The 19293-nt window shown below is 44.5% G+C and overlaps 1 protein-coding gene across 3 annotated transcripts in view; it reads left to right on the top strand.

Annotated features, from left to right (window-relative positions):
- The window catches only part of RFC2 (replication factor C subunit 2), a 66861-nt gene extending 49733 nt beyond the window's left edge, over nt 1-17128 (top strand). For all 3 annotated transcript variants that reach the window (XM_073574856.1, XM_073574858.1, XM_073574863.1), the window contains 4 exons: nt 13216-13281; nt 14435-14515; nt 14687-14800; nt 15887-17128. In XM_073574856.1, the coding sequence (XP_073430957.1) occupies nt 13216-13281; nt 14435-14515; nt 14687-14800; nt 15887-15997 (372 nt within the window). In that variant the 3' untranslated portion in view covers nt 15998-17128. The remainder of the gene's footprint in view (nt 1-13215; nt 13282-14434; nt 14516-14686; nt 14801-15886) is intronic.
- The last annotated feature ends 2165 nt before the right edge of the window (nt 17129-19293 follow it).

A 19293-nucleotide genomic window follows, 5' to 3' on the forward strand; every position in this document is an offset into this window, starting at 1 on the left:
GATCTACCCGTGAGGGATCTGCAACCGCGCATAATGGGGTAAGTGATCTACGTGAATGTTACCCATTGTAATAGAATTCTTTCCCTTATTAGGGAAAGAAGAAAGAGAAAACAAAGAACAAGGAATTACCCACCTGTAGCAGACTACTACCAGCTTCTTGGGATAAAAAGCTCTGCGACTCCTGCATACAGGAAGTTCTTTGTGATGAAACCCTGGATTACGTCTCGGATCTAAGAGCATTAATCCGTTCGGAGTTTAAGTGCCTTTTTATCCCTAAAACACAAGGGCAAGCCAAAAAAAAGGGATGTAGTAGTAGGCTCCCAGTCAGAAGTCTCGACGTCAGGGGAAGTTACCTCACAGACTTCGGACACCGACTCATCATCCTCAGATGAAGAAACAGGGGGCCGTCACTGTTTTCCCCTAGATGAGGTAGACCTGTTATTAAGGGCAGTAAGGTCTACCATGGGGGTTGCAGACCCTCGGCCTGATAGATCAGTCCAGGACATAATGTTCGGGGGACTAGGCCAAAAGAAACGTAGAGTGTTTCCGCTAAACGAGAATGTACAGGGCCTGATAAAAAAAGAATGGGAAAGACCGGATAGGAAGAACTCCACGGTCCCTTCCCTTAAGAGAAAATATCCATTTGACGAGGAGGCATCCACATCTTGGGACAAAGCCCCGAAACTAGACGTGGTCGCCAAGGCCTCAAAAAAATTTGCACTCCCCTTTGAGGATATGGGTACTCTAAAAGACCCCTTAGATAAAAAAGCCGATACTCTCCTCAAGGGCACTTGGAAATCAGCTGGGGTAAATCTTAGGCCAGCGATAGCGGCAACATGTACCTCCAGAGCCCTCATGGTGTGGGTGGATCAACTAGAGAAGCAGTTAAGGGAAGGTACACCCAGGGAGAAGATCCTGGAATCCATTCCAGTAATAGGGAGCGGCGGCCTTCTTAGCTGACTCATCAGCTGATTCAGTAAGGTTGTCATTTAAAGCAGCAGCCCTGTCAAACGCAGCCCGGAGAACGCTGTGGCTCAAATGTTGGCCAGGGGACTTACAGACTAAGATGAAGCTATGCTTCATCCCCTGTGAAGGAAAATTCCTATTCGGAGAGACACTGGATAACATCCTCCAAAAGGCAGGGGATAAAAAGAAGGGATTCCCAAACCTGGGTCCTGCAGGCTGTAAAAGGTCCTTTCGGAATAAAAAGTTTTTCCAAAGGAGACCCCCCGAGAGAACAGAAATGGGACGACAGAAGGAGGGACAGGGGGTTCTTCTTCGGTAACTCGTCCCGAGACAAAAAAACCTCCAAGTGACTGTTTGCCCAGGGTGGGAGGGAGGCTAAGCTTTTTTTCTCCCAGCCTGGAGGAAAATATCAAACAACCCCTGGTTATTAAATCTGATAGAATCAGGGCTAAGGATAGACTTTCTCTCCTTCCTCAAAAATATGTGGTGACTCCACTAAGATCGTCAATAAAAGAACAAAAAGCTCTTGAAAAAGAGGTCCTAAGCTTGTTAAGCAAAAGAGTCCTCCAGGAAGTTCCCCTGCAGGAGAGAGGCAGAGGGTTCTACTCCCCTCTTTTTCTAGTGACCAAACCGGACGGTACCTTCCTGACAATTATAAATCTAAAGAGGCTTAACGATTATGTCAAAAACCAAAAATTCAAAATGGAGTCAATCAAGTCAACCACCAAAATTCTCTTCCCACATTGCTTCATGACAGTATTAGACCTCAGCAATGCGTACTATCACGTCCCCATCCACAAAGACTCCCGAAAATACCTCAGACTGGTGGTCTCCATAGGAGGCGAAATAAGGGAGTTTCAGTACAGGGCCCTACCATTTGGGATTTCTGTAGCCCCACGAATTTTCACGAAACTAGTAGCAGAAATGATGGCTCACCTAAGAGAACAAGATATTCTAATAATCCCATATTTGGACGACTTTTTAATAGCGAGTAACTCGGCCCAAAGATGCAAGGAACGGAGGAACAAGAGTGATGGACACTTTACAAAACCTCGGCTGGCTCTAAACCTAAAAAAATCAAGGTTGGAGCCCAGCAAAGTTCAGGAGTTCCTAGGCCTAACACTGGACTCAAACACCCAGGAGTGTTACCTTCCAGACCACAAAAAAGAGAGTATTGCTCAGATAGTAGCAAGAGCGATTCAGAACCCTTTCATGACGCTAAGAAAAGCGATGTCACTACTGGAGTCACTCTCCGCCTGCCTGCCAGCGGTCCAGTGGGTGCAGCTACATACGAGAGATCTACAATGGGATGTATTAGCCAACCAGTTAGCATTAGGGGGTCACTTGGAAGGTCACGTTACACTAGATTCCAAAACTATTCATTCCTAGCTTGGTGGAGAAGCAGAGACAACCTATCCAAAGGGATTCCCTGGGTAGTAAAAATCACACACATAATTACCACGGATGGGGAGCACATATGAGCATCAGGGTGGCTGAGGAGGAATGGTGAGGTCACAACTAAAGCCTCCTCAAACCAAAAGGAATTACTGGCAGTGGACTATGCCCTAACACACTTCCTACCGGCACTACGAGGTCATCATGTCCGCATATTTTCAGACAATCGGGTGACTGTGGCCTACATAAATCATCAGGGGGAACCAGGTCCCGAACACTAATGAACACATCCTCCGAAATATTCACCCTAGCTGGGAAAAACCTACTATCCCTCTCTGCATTACACATACGGGGAACAGAAAACCAGAGAGCGGACTTTGAGTCGCACCCAGTTAAACCAGGGGGAAAGGGTCCTAAAACAGTCCATTTTTCGGCAGATTGTAAAAATGTGGGGAATCCCGGACATGGATCTGTTTGCCGACCACAAAAACCAAACAGTGGAAGCATTCTGTTCCCTAAACCCCAGGGGAAATCCCCGGACCCTAGATGCGTTTATGCTTCTGTGGACACAGGGCCTAATGTATGCCTTTCCGCCGCCCATTCTCATCCCGGCAGTCATAAGGAAAGTCGGAGAAGACAGGGCAAGAATGACACTAATATCCCCCTTTTGGCCAAAAAGAACCTGGTTCTCCTGGTTGAGAACACTGTCAATAACCGACCCTTGGGTTCTACCAGATCTCCCGGGCCTTCTGTCCCAAGGTCCCGTGTTACACCCTCGGGCAGTGAACCTCCATTTAACAGCATGGAATTTGAAAGGGCACTGCTGAGGGGGAAGGAGTTCTCAGAAAACCTGGTTTCCACGCTACAAAAGAGTAGGAAACCGATCACAACCACAGCCTATGGGAGAACTTGGAGGAAATTTCTGTCTAGCTCAGGGACAAGAGTGCAGCATGGAGTCCAGATTGACAAAATTCTCGAATTCCTGCAAAAGGGGTTAGAACGGGCTGGCGACTAATACATTGAAGGTACAGATAGCGGCCCTAGGTGCCCTGTATAACCAGGATGTGGCAGGCAACCCCTGGATAGCATGGTTTATTAGGACCGCAGCCAGGTCTAGACCAATAATCACCCAGATATTACCGTCATGGGATCTAAACCTAGTATTGTCTGCACTAACAGGGCCCCCATTTGAGCCCATCCAGTCAGCACCCTTAAAAACCCTATTATTAAAGACTGTACTTCTAGTGGCCCTTACATCCGCTCGCAGAGTGAGCGATATTCAAGCTCTCTCAGCGATACCACCGTTCACTAAAATCCTAGACGATAGTCATATTGAAACCTGACCCGGCATATCTACCTAAGGTAGCGTCACACTTCCATAGGTCCCAAGAAGTAGTCCTTCCTTCCTTCTGCCCAAATCCTAGGAATAGGGGAGAGGAGAGATTTCACACCCTAGATGTGAAGAGGTGCCTACTTCAGTACTTAGAGGCCACCAAGCGATGTAGGAAGGAAGATCCTCTCTTTGTGTGTTTCCAGGGACCTCGGAAGGGACTCAAGGCATCCAAGAGTACCCTAGCAAGGTGGATAAGGGATGCGATTGCCCTGACGTATTCATCTAGTGGGAATACCATCCCGGAGGGTTTAAAAGCTCACTCTACAAGGGCAGTGGCGACCTCATGAGCAGAAAGATCAGAGGTATCGATAGAACAGATCTGTAAGGCGGCCACCTGGTTAACACCTCCCATCTTTTTCAAACACTATCGTTTAGATCTAGCCTCTACGTCTGACCTGACCTTCGGAAGAAGGGTCCTTCAGGCGGTGGTCCCTCCCTAAGCTACCAATCTCTGAAATTCTTTCCGTGGTGCTGTCATCGGTGAGAAAGAATAGCTTAGTTACTCACCGATAACGGTGTTTCTCGGAACCCATGACAGCACCCGCTTATCCCCCCCCCCCCTACACGTGTGCGGTGAGCACGGTTTAATGTGTGTAGAGTGTTTTCGTTAGACACGGTGCTTCTCCATAATATGCAATATTATAATGTTATGTATATACTTTTGTTGTTAACTAACTGGGAGACCCTCTAATGCTCTGTAACCAACTGGGGGCGGAGGAGAGGTGCCGCCTTTTTATCTGTAGGTTCCTGTCCTTGATGGGCAGAACCCCTCTCTCCGTGGTGCTGTCATGGGTTCCGAGAAACACCGTTATCGGTGAGTAACTAAGCTACTATTTTACATTTAGATAGAAAATGAACAAAAAAGTGTCAAAGCGTCTATAGCTAAATAGAAACTGAATTCTAAAAAAAAATATTCTCTAAATATATTTTCTGAAGCTAGACACAAAGCTCATTGTGAAAATACCATTCAGAGTTGGCACTTGCATGCAATTTTACATAGAAGATTTTTTGTTAAAATGCAATGTCTTAAAAGTGGAGCCAAGCAGAGCCTGAGAAGAACAAAACCTGCTAAAGGAAGTTCAGGATGTACATAGTAAGAGGGATATCCTGAAGGATAGTCTTTTTTTTTTTTTTTAACCACCTGATGGGCATTGGGAAGGTCTACAGTGGGATATGTTACAATAATAGCCTGTAATCTACCTGACCTACGTTTTCTTTGCTGGTCATCTCTTAGGCCAGTGATGGCGAACCTATGGCACGTGTGCCAGAGAGGGCACACAGAGCCGTCTCAGCTGGCACACGGCCTCGCCTCACTGCTCCGGAGCTGCAGCTTCTTTCCTCTCACTTATTGAGCAGCGCGGCTGCGGAGCTGAATGATGTCATCCAGCCACGGTCGCGCCGCTTAGTGTGTGAGGGGAAGGCCGGTGTCACACTTGCGAGTGTGATGCGAGAAACTTGCGCGAGTCTCTCGCATCAACACCCGGCACTGATGCTGGCACTCGGGACTGGAGTGTGCAGCTGTATAGAAATACATGCAGTCTCACGCTCCTGTCTTAGTGCCGTAGCAGTTCCAGGTACTGAGGCGAGAGGCTCGCATGAGTTTCTCGCATCACACTCGCAAGTGTGACCCCGACCGAAGGAAGCTGCCGGCGCGCGGAGAGATGAGTGTGGCCGCTGGTGTGTGTGTGATGGGGAAATGGCCAATGGTGGGAGTGATGGAGAGAGGAATGATGGGGAGAGGGGAGAGGGCTAATGATAGGAGTGATGGGGAGAGGGGAATGATGGGAGTGATGGGGAGAGGGGAATGATGGGAGTGATGGGGAAAGGGCCAGTGATGGGGAAAGGGCCAGTGATGGGGAAAGGGCCAGTGATGGGGAAAGGGCCAGTGATGGGGAAAGGGCCAGTGATGGGGAAAGGGCCAGTGATGGGGAAAGGGCCAGTGATGGGGAAAGGGCCAGTGATGGGGAAAGGGCCAGTGATGGGGAAAGGGCCAGTGATGGGGAAAGGGCCAGTGATGGGGAAAGGGCCAGTGATGGGGAAAGGGCCAGTGATGGGGAGAAGGGAATGATGGAGGTGATGGAATGGGCAATTTCTACATGAAGGGGATCATGATGGGGCATATTTCTGCATGAAGGGGATCATGATGGGACATATTTCTACATGAAGGGGATCATGATGGGACATATTTCTGCATGAAGAGGATCATTATGGGGGCATATTTCTGCATGAAGGGGATCTTGATGGGGCATTTCTACATGAAGGGGATCATGACGGGGCATATTTCTGCATGAAGGGGATCTTGATGGGGCATATTTCTGCATGAAGGGGATAATGATGTGGCATATTACTACAAGGGGATCATGATGGGGCATTTGGCACATGTTGGCACTTCGTCATAAATAATTGGGTTTTAGGTTGCAGTTTGGGCACTTGGTCTCAAAGGTTCGCCATCACTGTCTTAGGCTGTGTTCACACGTTGCTTTTTACTGCATTTTTTTTGTGTGCAAATTTTAAGCTACGTTTTACAATACCAGCAAAGTCTGAGATTTCAGAAAACTCATGCACACACATTGGTTTTATTTTCCTGACTGATTTGGGAAAGCTAATGTGTTTTTGTAAACTGCATCAAGTCACTACTTTCAGTGATTTTTTTTTTCCAGCAAATTTGCAGCATTTTTTCACCCATAGGAAGTCCAAGGGTAAGTGCAAAGACACAGGTATCAGTTTTTACCGCGTTTTCGGTACAAAAACCTAAGGAAGTTAAGTCAGCTTTTTTTTTATTGGGCCACTAAACTTTATTAACATGCATAAGTGACACAAAAAGCTGGTTTTGCTGCTGATTTTTTTTGCTAAGTCGCTTCTCTCCTGCCAAGGGAGCAGGTTTTGCTTGGGAACATAAACACAACATGAGAACATAGCCTTAAAAGAGCCTGTCAGCACAGAATTGCTGTTCAAACGAAGTATTGCTACTCGGTGCACAAGGGTGTGTGGTGTGGCCAATCACCTTTTCTCTATCGCCTTATTGGGGGACACAGAAACCATGGGTGTATGCTGCTGCCACTAGGAGGCTGACACTATGCAGAAAAAAAGTTAGCTCCTCCTCCGCAGTGTACACCCCTCCGACAGGAAGTAGGATGTTCAGTTTAGCTTAGTGTCAGTAGGAGGTGGACACGGGTCTTTCATTAGACCCCTATCTACCTCAATGTGCGTCGTTCCTTTTCAGGTACAGAAGGGATACAGAGTGAATAGTCACATCTGTACTCCCACAAGAGACTAGGAGTACGGCGTGTACTGCCACCCCGTATCCTCTTACGTCTAGCCGGCAGGACCCAGACCCCTAGCACAGAAGCGTGCTTAGGTGAGGCAGACCCGGTCCTGGCCCTTCGTCTCCCACCTACTCGCCCACCAGAGCCTGTTTGTTGGATGAGACGTGACGTCCTGAAACCTTTTTCCGGACGTCGGACACCACAGGGAGAAAAGGTACCATTTTTTCCTAGGAAAGAACTTCACATAAGAAGATGGGATAAAGAAGAGGAAACCCCTTTTAGTCTTGGCCGGCTTAATCGGGCCTAGTCCTCCCCTCATCTGGCCGCTCTCCTGCCGCACATGTGAAGAGCTCATCTCCTGCCGGCAGATCACTTCAGGCTTCCCCCAGCTCGTACCCTATTCAGCAGAATAGGTGATGGTGGGCAGCAGCCAGCTCCCCTCAGCGCGGGGCTCATGCCCCGCCGCTTCCCCCCGCACCTGACCTTTCCGGTAGGATTCAGGGGATAGCTCCAGGTTTTTCGGGCCCCCGCGCCCCCCCCCCCTTCGTCGGCGGTCTCCTGTGTCTAATCTAGGCCCCGGCTTCAGTTGCGGCCTAGTCTTTGGTAGCTCCGCCCCCCCGTTCTCGTATCCGGCGGGCTTTTTTCCCGCCCGTCTCTCTTCAGCTCCCGGCGCAAACTCCGCCCTATGTCCGGCTACCTTGCGGCGCACAGAGAAGACACATCGCCGCCATCTTCCTGCTGTAATGATTCCTGCCTGCGCCCTGAGTCCACGGTTAGATCCGCCCCCGCTCGGGCTGTGCAGAGTGGAGGTCTGGACAGCGCCCCTCTTCTAATGTGGGTAGCTGGGGGCCCTGTGCGGCCATATGGGGGTGAGCGCACCGATAATGATTTCTGCCTGCGGGCAGCGCGGGCCTTGTCACCGCAAGTCCCTTACAGTAAAATTTAAGCAGCCCCACGCTATCGGCAGGTCCAGAGATGTGGCAGATTATCCTACTTTGGTATTGGCTCCTCTGCTATGCGTTATAGTGATACAGTCTCTCGGGTATTAGATCCTGTAGAGCACAACAGTAATTGGCGTAATAAGTTCTCCTGGGCCGTACAATCAATAGTGGCTCTAGCGTTACAGTGCCCAGTTACTCACGTAATGATATTCCGGAGCCTTACAGTCCCTGATGTAATAGTACTCTGCAGTTGTAATACTACTCTGCAGCCATACAGTCACATAATGGTACTTTGCAGCCGCAGTTACTGACGTATTGATACTCAGAAGCGTTACAGGCACAGACGTAATAGTATTCTGCAGCCATTCAGTCACGTAATGGTTCTCTGCAGCCGAACAGTTACTGATGTAATGATACTTGGGAGCGTTACAGTCTCTGACGTAATAGTGCTCTGCAGCCATACAGTCTCGTATTGGTACTTTGCAGCCGCAGAGTTACTGACGTATTGGTACTCAGGAGCGTTACATGCACAGACGTAATAGTACTCTGCAGCCATTCAGTCACGTAATGGTTCTCTGCAGCCGAACAGTTACTGATGTAATGATACTCGGGAGCGTTACAGTCACTGACGTAATAGTACTCTGCAGCCATACAGTCTCGCAATGGTACTCTGCAGTCGCACAGTTTGACGGAAATGGTACTCTGAGCCGTATAGTCACAGGCTTAAGAGTACCCTGGAGCCGCACAGTCACTGACGTAATAGTACCCTGGTGCCGTACAGTCACTGACGTAATAGTACCCTGGTGCCGTACAGTCACTGACGTAATAGTACCCTGGTGCCGTACAGTCACAGACGTAAGGGTAATATGAAACCGTACAGTGCTCTGAAGCCGTTCAGTCACTGTCTTATTAGTTACCTATAACCGGTAATAATCTACAGCAGTGCAATCCTGGTTCAATAATAATCCAGAGCCGTACATTCACTGGAATGATAGGCAGACACACACAGGGATGCTGGTGCCCCGGCATAACAACTGCGTCCATATCCCCTGCACCCAGGCATTAGTCCTTCATTTTCCTGCCCTCCGGACGTTGACTTTGCTCTGCTCTAAGCAGTATAAAGGCCTGCCTCTACCCCTTCACGTCTGCTGTGTTTGGGCCGGACTTTCAGCTTCATACAAGTCTGTGTTACCCTGCAATTGTCTGCTGTGCGTCAGTGTAGTAAGATGCTGACCACAACCAGCAGATCCAGAGGTTGCGACCAAGGCGCACAACAGAGAGTAGAGTTTAGTCTGATTCTAGGCCTACTGTTCTACAGTCAAAAGAACGGACTGGTCAAGTTATACCTCAGGACAGTCTTCGTGGTGCGGCACACTACACGTATTACTGTTATTCTGCCTAATGTCGTCAGGTATTCAGGCCTAGACCGCATCCCAGAGGCTGTGATTCTGCCTAATGTCGTCAGGTATTCAGACCATCACGCAACAAAAATTGGCTCTTTCCTATACCCTTGTTCGGGTTCTCTCTCAAGATAATAGGGGCAGATTGCAGCTGGGTGCTATCCGCTACCAAGGCTTCAGACGCACCATCTACCAGGTACAGTGGTTGAAAGTGCTGTGCTTCAGGGGAGACGTGGCTTCGCTGACCGCTGCAGTGGTACTGGTGTTCTGTACCATATTCAGGTAAGTCAGACGCTCCAGCCTTCAGGTTCTTCGCGTCCCATTGCAGCAGTGTTTGGTTCCTATCGAGCACATGCATACACCTCTTCCAGACGTGTTTGTTCGATACTTGCCGTCTTTCCGGTAACTCAACCATACCCGAGGTTGATCGGCTACACCGGTCCGGCTCTTCTGTCCTATTGTCAGGTGAGTCAAAGGCGCCTTCTCTCGCACCCCTCAGGGTCTTTTACAACTTCTGCCTAAGCTCCCGTCTAATCACCACTCTGGAAGGTGACGGTATGTATTACTTCTGGTGGACTGCAGCTGCGGTACAGACCGCTTTCAGGTGAGTCAAGGACACCTGTCATCTACATATTCCATAGCCTATAACATCTGTGGGTTGTTATCAGTTAAAATTTAGGCCCTACCGTGTACAGGCGGAGCGGATCTCGGCAGCAGCATAAGTAGATACTCCACCTTCAGGTAGGTTAGACACTCTTGTGTCCGGTACGGATCGTCGCAGTTTACTGCGGCATGCTTTGGACTCTAAGTGTGAATTGCTCCGCAGGAGTTTTGTCCACACGTTCTGATTATTCTTTTCCTAACTACTCAATTGGTCAGTTTACAGTACTATCCGCAGGCCATCTTTACTGCCTGGTGTGTTATACTTATTAATGATTGGCCAATAGTACCTTTTAGGGTCTGGTATATACTGAGGGCCTTGAGCTACCACAATACTTGAGCCCCTTATTGTCGATACTTACCTATCCTTTTTTACAGACACCCGGATAAAACCTACCGCAGCTCAGAGATGGGACTTCCAACCGTGACGGGAACAAGTATCCCACCTCAGACAGGAAGGGGATCTGACTCTGCGCAAGCATCGGACAGGGTAGAAACCTGATCCAGTCCGGGATCTAATAGAGAATCTAGTGATAACGAGTTTCTCCCTTCCGCTGGAACCGTATCCTTTCACTGTTATTCTCTGGTGCGTGTTATCCTAGACTCCGCAAACGGGTCTACGCACTGCAATTCCTTCCCGGTTCCAGAGGACCAAGCATGGATTTGGTCATTTACATCGTCAGACGGATTCATCTTCCTTTCATCAGCCTAGTTGTCTTCTAGTGTATAAGTGATCTACCTAGAGCAAGCTTTCTTTGCAGTTGACATACTCCATATTTTTTTCAGGGACTTTCCTTGCTACACTGTTCATATTTTTTCTTTTGATCTCAGTCTGCAGAACTGACTTCAGCTGTTTCTAAACAAAGGGACTCCTCAATACATCTTTTCATTCCGGAGAGTTTCGCAGAGTTCACTACGTCTGCGACTACAAGCCCTCCGGTTCCAGTTACCTCCACTACGGGTCTTCCTCCCCTAGACGGGCATCCCTCAGGGATACCAACGGCAAGCTCACACAGCAGTTGCCAAGCTCAACCTTGGAAGCACCCGCCGCTATATCTTAGCCCCGTCTCCACCGGGTTGCAAAGTTCTATATTCGAGTGGCCGAGTTTGCTCATCAGAGCATTCTCTCTGGAGACCGGTTGGAAGAATTGACCGTTCTCTCTGTCCAAAAACCTTTTTTCTTGCATTGAGGACATGGTTTTACACCTTCCCGAGTCCATCAGACTCGTTCCCATCTAAGGATCCTTTTTTGGCTTACGGTTTCACAAACGAAATTATCCCCAAAGATGTCCCTCGCCAACTTAACGTTCCTTCGGTTTGGCTCCTCCAGACCAAATGTTTAAGTAGGCCTCCAGAAGGGTGAGCTGACCCCTTTCCTCGTGCTAACCTCGTTCTGCAGTGCATTTCCTCAACATGGCTCGCTGAGGATCTAGGATTGAGTCCATCCTTGTTTTTTGGTCAGGAAAATACTTCTGCGTTCAGCATTCGCCTTCTGAGAAACGCAAGATTTTTACTTTGCTCCATGAAACCTTTATCCAGGCCCTGATTTATTCAGAACTTCGGAAATTTCGGTTTCGTTTGTTTTTCAAAACAGACAGGTTCATTATCTTCTTGTTCATTTGGTAGCCTTCCCTTTCAGACTTTCAACTACTCCTGAGGTCTCAGAGTTTGTAGCAGCTGTGGTGTGCTTCCGGTGGATCAATGATTCAGTGTCCTCGGACTTACCCTTCATGATGCTCTCTCATCAGGCTATCTAGCCAGAGCAACGGTTCTTATCAGGTTTGGACTTGAAGCGTAGAGGTCTTCCGACCTCCTGGTCAGCGGCTGATCGCTGAATCCGGTTGGCATGGTGAGATCACCTGGTCAGGAAAGACTGCGTTCCTCCGAATACGACACACCCTGCCCGGGCAGTGTTTGTCCTCCTGGCGGTGCTCTTTCGGTCTTCGCCCGACACCTCTACAGAGGATATGTCCTCCATAGGCCCACGAGGCTTTTCAGAGCCCATGCCGAGCTTAAAAAGATCTTGCAGGTGGACCTGGCAAGGGACGATGGCGAGTCCCTCGTCCTGATGGGAGTTGTCCGCTGTTCCCTCCCCTTGGGGACTGCTTTGGGACGTCCCATGGTTTCTGTGTCCCCCAATAAGGCGATAGAGAAAACAGGATTTTTAGTTGCTTACCGTAAAATCTGTTTCTCTGAGCCTTCATTGGGGGACACAGCTCCCTCCCAAGTTGAACAGCCTTTTACTGTATTATAGTGTTACAGTTTGAGTTTGTGTTTTCTGTGGTTTCTGTCTCATTCACAGATTGCTTCTCCTACTGCTTTCTTACTAACTGAACATCCTACTTCCTGTCGGAGGGGTGTACACTGCGGAGAAGGAGCTAACTTTTTTTCTGCATAGTGTCAGCCTCCTAGTGGCAGCAGCATACACCCATGGTTTCTGTGTCCCCCAATGAAGGCTCAGAGAAACAGATTATACGGTAAGCAACTAAAAATCATGTTTTTCTCCCTTCCCCTTTTGATTGACAGCTCTGGCTACCTAGAGTGAGAGATGTATGGATAAGAAGCAGGTGTGAAGGTGTATATAAATGATTGGTCCTGCCCTGAAGCACCAAGCGCCTGTGCTTGATTTGAACGATCATTCTGTGCTGACAGAAATGTGCTTTTTAGAACTTACTAATTTACTTGTATGATCCGGTGACTGTTTTGCTATGTAATATAACAGCACCATGAAGTACAGAAAGGGGCCCCCTTTTCCAGTGATAGATCACTTAGTATACAGGGTGCAGCAGTCATTATAGTCAGTTTTATCTGCAGTAGATTAGCAGAGCTCAGTTGCTTAGCTGTGATATAACCTTGCCCACACTATTATTATTTAATATTCTAGCGCCATTTATTCCATGGCGCTTTACATGAGAGGAGGGGTATACATAATAAAAACAAGTACAATAATCTTAATCAATACAAGTCACAACTGGTACCGGAGGAGAGAGGACGCTGCCTGCGAGGGCTCACAATCTACAACTACAGCTTATACTATAATACATTTTCTAATTGCAGGTATTTGCTATTTTTTATCATTACACCCATATTGTACATACTGGGAATAGGATCTGGAGATTAGAATACCCCTTTAAAGCTTGATTGTTTGTATGTATGTTTATTGGGCCCATTTTTTTTTTTTCTTCCTTTTCTAGGCCTTGAATAACTTGCAGTCCACACACGCAGGATTTGAAGTTGTAAACAGTACAAATGTTTTTAAGGCAGGTATTTTCTAGTTATTGCAAAGCTAAAAAAAAAAGTTCTTTAGTGCCATTGCATATTTTGCTTTCTCTTTCTAAAAGATAAAAATGAATTTAAAGTGAACCTGTCAGCAGGATTGTGCACAGTAACCTACAGACAGTGTCAGGTTGGCGCCATTATACTGATTAAAGTCATACCTGGGTTGATGAAATCCAGCTTGTGGTTGTTGGTTAATCATTATTTGCAGTTTTCATAATGAGATTCTCATGCTTCGGGGAAGCGTGTGTGGGGGAGTCTTCACGTGGTGCTCTGCTTAGATATTCATCTGTATGGCTTATGACAGGTCGGCCATCCTTCAGTGACCTGCCCCCCATTTTACTTTCTGCATATACTATTGTGGGGTTCCAAAAAATGCATCTTCATCAAAATGGCGCTGACGCATCTATCGCTTTACGACAGATGCTACTGGTCCGGCAGCGCCATTTTGGTGGAGCCAATTTTTTTTTTTTCCAGCAAAATGACGATGGCGCTTACACAGTAGCATCTATTGGAATGTGATAGATGCTACTGTGTAGGCACCAGCGCCATTTTGATGAAGATGCCTTTTTTTTTTTTTTTTTTAACCCCATAATAGTATATGCATAAATACATATAGGCATGCATCATGCTACAGCGCAGCCACCGCCATTTTGATGAAGTTGAATTTTTTTTTTTTCTAGAACCCCACAATACTAAGTAAAATAGGGGGCAGGTGACTGAGGGATCAGTTACCTGTCATAAGTCATACTGATGAATATGTAAGCAGAGCACCACAGGAAGACCCCTCCACACACACCAGGCCTCCCCGGAGCATGAGAATCTCATTAACTGAAAACTAAGATTAAACAAACACAAGATGGATTTGATCAACCAAGGTATCATTTTATTCTGTATAACAGCACCAACCTGACACTGTGTAGCTTACTGTGCACAATCCTGCTGACGGGTTCACTTTAATCATAACTTAATTCTCTGTGTTACTGCTGTACTTGAAGAATTTTAAAATGGTAATAAGTTGTTGAGAAGATTGCTGAACCTCATAATATTTTAGTGAATCTGCTACATTGTGACTTGTCCCATTTATATTAATAAGACATTGAACTTTAACTGATCAAGTTATTTCCTATCATTCAGGTTTGTGACGAGCCACATCCGTTATTGGTGAAAGAAATGTTGCAGCATTGTGTGAATGCAAACATAGATGAAGCATACAAGGTTGGTTTTGTGGTGGTCTATATTTTTTTAAAATATATATATACATTCCTGACTCTTTCCATTGTAACTTTTATTTTTGTTAGCAAATATGGTTACTACGGAAGTTGAAACCTCAACCCATGTTGTACATATGGTAAATTAACAAAAAATTGTATATTTCTCATTTTACAGATTATAGCTCATCTTTGGAAACTTGGGTACTCTCCAGAAGATATTATAGGCAACATCTTCAGGGTTTGTAAGACTTTCCAGATGCCAGAGTATCTCAAGCTAGAGTTTATTAAGGTATCCCACCTTCTTCAAGTACTCATTAAAGGCAACAAAAAAAAATAAAGGGACATGTCAACTCGAGAATGCTATTCACCTGCAGATATGAATATGCAGTAAAAAGCATTCAAATGCAAAGAGAATCACCTTATCGCAGCTGCTGGGTATACATGAAATGGCGCAATTTATGCTCTAAATATTCTCGTTTTTTTCCTGTTTTCTAGAGCAGTGATGGAATTCAAATTTCATGTATTTCATGTTTGCATGCTATATTGCCACAGAGTGCATCTTTATTTGTTCTATAGAAAGCCAACTGTACACAATACAGTGAGCGGTGACTGAGCCATTCCATGTACGCCCCTATGAGCAGCTTAATTTTCTCCCAGTTGCCACACTTTCAGTAAAGCGACCAGGAGCATTGGATCACTACTGCCTGCAGATTTGCCCTATATCTGCACATAAATAACATTTTTTAAGTGATATTGTTTCTTTTTTAACTTGTATTATACCAGTGCAGCCCCTTACCTTGTATGACAGATTAAAGACCTGATCAGACATAGGCTGTTATTCTAGAAGACTACTATGACATTTCTTGTATAAAAGCAGCACCCTAACTTCTGAACGTTTGACAGGCATTGATTGACACTTGAGACCACAGTTGCTTTAATGACTGAATATGTTGCAGTGTTAAAGATATCTCTCATCAGTTACCCTAGCATAAAGTAGAATGCCTTGATGTACTTTGTAAGGACCAGAGTACGACAGTTAAGAGACTGTTTTTCAATAAATGTGGCGCTATATTTATACTGCAGAAAATGTATTAACATTTGAGTTTGTGATGAATGATGTTTTGGACAATGTCAGACTAAGCCTCGACTGTACAGTAGTATTTTTACGTTACTACGACTAGCTGGTGGAGAGTTGAGAATAAAAACTACATTTTAAAGCATATTTTCAGGTTCTTTGTTTTACCTTATATACCGTAATGTGCACATGAAAATTTTGCAGCTATAGAATTTCTGACATTTTGAGTTTGCATCAATATGATTTTAAGTTTGTTGCGTTGCTTGTAAATTTACTGACCCATATCTGTTTGTGTTTCAGGAAATTGGTTACACGCACATGAAAGTTGCAGAGGGTGTGAATTCTTTACTACAGATGGCTGGACTCCTAGCAAGACTGTGTCAGAAGACTGTGGTGCCTACAAGCTCATAAATATGTATATTTCACTTCTGTTCATTGATACAAATATTACGTTGCATTTTTATATCTTTTTCAGCTGTATAATGTACATCTCTATAAATAGTTTCACGTGTTTAGTTGAAATGATTTTTTTAAGAAAATAGGTTTGGAAAATGTGTTATTATCTTGCCATTAACAGTGACAAGTCACGTGGGGGGGATAACATTTTCACTCTTAAATACCATTGATTTAGTGTTTTTTGTTTTTTTTAATCTTCACAACTATTTTATGTAGCTCATAAATTTTGTTTGATAACTTTTTCCTTGGTTCAATGCAGTAAGGAAAAGTTTATTGCATACCTTGTAATTCAACATGTATTCTAATCACTGAAACCCATGAAACTATTAAGTAGAATGGCAATCTGCCATATTAATATTCACATTTTGGTTCTTTGGGATATACCTGGTTTTAAGAAATTCACTAGAAGAAGACTTATTGACACACTGTAAATGAATAACTTTTTTTTGTGTTCCTATTTTTCTTTATATACTATGCAGTCATATTCAATTGAGATCCAAAAATCTAAATTAATTAAATAGTACCTATTATTTTTGGTACTGCAGTTAAAGGTGTAGCACTCTAGTCTAATATGTGACTAGCTCAAGTCTACACCTTGGCAATACCTCTGTGCTTTAGGTTATTTAAGTTCAATGGCGCAAAAAATGTGCCAAAAATTCTTGCATACATAAATTTACTCAGAGGTGAGACTGAAGTACATTTGCTAAAAGTTATACAAATTTTTCACCTTTTTGTGTTTTTTTTGCGGTGTATTTATGGGTGTGTGGGGATTGTCTACAGCGCAAGTTCAATTTAGTAAGTTTTAGTCACCAAAAAAACTTAAAAAATGACATTGCATTTTTTGTAGCGTGTATTCACTCATTGCTTTTTATATGTGAAAAAAAGCTTCAAATGTTGAAAGAACTGACATGCTGCAGATTTCAGAAACGCTGCCATAGCTTTTGCTGATACTGTAAAAAGTAGCTTTTACGTTGCATAAAAAAAGCTGGAAAAAGCTGCATATAAACAAACATATCCACAAGGTGTAAGTGTTTTGAACTGAATCTTTTATTTCCTACAATAAAATCGATTTACTAAAATTAAGAATACTATAAAAATTCTTGTTTTACATATAATTTTAATACATCGGTTCACCAATACAGTGGTAACAATCATGTGACAACACAATGCTACTTGAGCCAAAGGAAAATATAACAGCAATCCTATCATGCAGGATTTAATTTTCCTCTTTACTGCATTGTGTGATTTTTATTTTTCTATTTTTTTTTCTCCAGTTTTGGGACTAATACATTTTCATTTAAATTAAGGTAGTGTATCTTAGAGTTGTGTTTGTTCTTTGTTCAAATCCATCTTTGTTTATTCTTGCTGTGGTCTTGAAAATAGAAATTGGGAACTGATTCACCTATTCACTCAACATCCTCTAAAGGCATACAGTATACCCAACTATTGACAGTTATAATGTCTTACTAGACAGAAGATGTTAGGGTTCCTTTGTTTTCAAGACTTCTTATTTTTCTAGCCCTATACAAACGAACACAAAAATGCATTGTTAAAGTGGATTTTTGTTTTCATAAAAATGTCTTTTAAAAAATAATTCCATTTTCCCATACTGCGGAGTGTCAACATACCCTACATTTAACAAACTAATTTTCTTTTTCTTTTCCATGCAGTCCCATTCAATCTGCAGCTTCCTCTTATTTAGATCCTTTTCCAACAACCACGAGAAATGTATGTATAGAAAGGGGTCCGAGTTAGAGTAAACCACCAAGCACAAAAGAACCCTTAAATAACTTATTAGATATGCCTAAAAAAGGATACCCAGGAGGTGATTCCGTACCAAGGGGTCCCTTTTCAGAGAGCTGGTTTGGGGGATAAAACAGGCAAGGCTTCGACTGGAAATTCTGCAGAGACCTAAGGATGAAGGGGGCTTGGCTCTTCCGAACCCTTGGATTTAATATTTAGCTGCGCAGGGTCAACATATAAGGGGCTGGAGAGAAAGTGATAATATGGGGTCAACACAAAGGGTTTTGGTGCATGTTTTAGATAGGTCCACTGATCCAGGGCCTGGAAGCAGGATGCTTTAGGAAGGTTGGTCTGGTCTACCCTACTTGTTTACTGATTTAGAAGATACGGGAGGAAAGTAAGAAGATTAGGGGCGTGGAATATCTAACTGACTTCTCTCCAATATGGCAAAATTATAATTTACCGGAGTTTGTTAAAATGGGGGACTTTAAAATTTGGAAGGGTTTGGGAATATGTTATATCGGCCAGGTACAGGATGGGCAGGAGTTGTTACCCTTTGAGAGACTACAAGAGGTTTATGGGTTGCCGGAGGTCTGTAGGTTTCAGTATAGGCAGCTCCACCACGCTTACAGGATTCAGAGTAAAACAGTTAATATGAAGGTTCAGGTGGATATTCTGGTAATTTATGTTTGTGCAAAAGGGGGGACGAGAGGGGTTTCAGAGATATACAGGGACCTACTGTTTACCTTCCTACAAAGATATCCAATTAAAGCAAAAGAGAAATAGGAGAAAGAGGTGTGAGATATAGAAAGATAAATGGGAAATAATATTGGAATATATACCTAAGTTGTCACTGAGCGAACCGGCCAGACTGTCTGTTATATGTGCTCCATACAGTGTATAGGACTCCAGATAGGTAATTTAAGGCCAGGTTGAGACAGACCTCTGAATGCCAGAGATGTCGGACCAAAGGGGCTGGGATTATACACATGCTATGGCAATGTCCAAAATTAAACACGTTTTGGGTGGAGGTGACGACTGCAATTGGAAGGGTTTTTAATTGTAGAATTGAAAGGGAGCCTCTGGTGTGTATCTTGGGGTATGTAGAGGATATCGGGGTATCAAATTATCATAAACTAGCAATAGCTAGATTATATGTTGCGAGGAAACTGATTGCCAGATGTTGGATAAGTGAAGAACCACCGATAATGCGGGAGTTCTATAGACAGTCTTGACTATATCATGGGTATAGAAAAGAGTATATACGCTAAAAAGGTTGGGACCTTTGAAATAATATGCAATCCCTGGGCGGAGAAGTGCTGACCTCAGAAGATCAAAGCTGCATTATTGTGTACTTTTATTTAAATAGTTGTATAAGTGCTTTACAGAGGGAAATGGGGTGGGGGAAAGGAATGGGAAGTATGTTTTGAAAAAATTTATAACTTGTATACTTTTGACAGATTGAATATGCTGGTTGTTTTATAGTTTATGCAATAAAAATGTATCTG

The sequence above is a fragment of the Dendrobates tinctorius genome, unplaced genomic scaffold (genome assembly GCF_039654945.1).
Source record: "Dendrobates tinctorius isolate UK_male_01 unplaced genomic scaffold, ASM3965494v1 ptg000007l, whole genome shotgun sequence".
Classification (NCBI taxonomy): domain Eukaryota; kingdom Metazoa; phylum Chordata; class Amphibia; order Anura; family Dendrobatidae; genus Dendrobates; species Dendrobates tinctorius.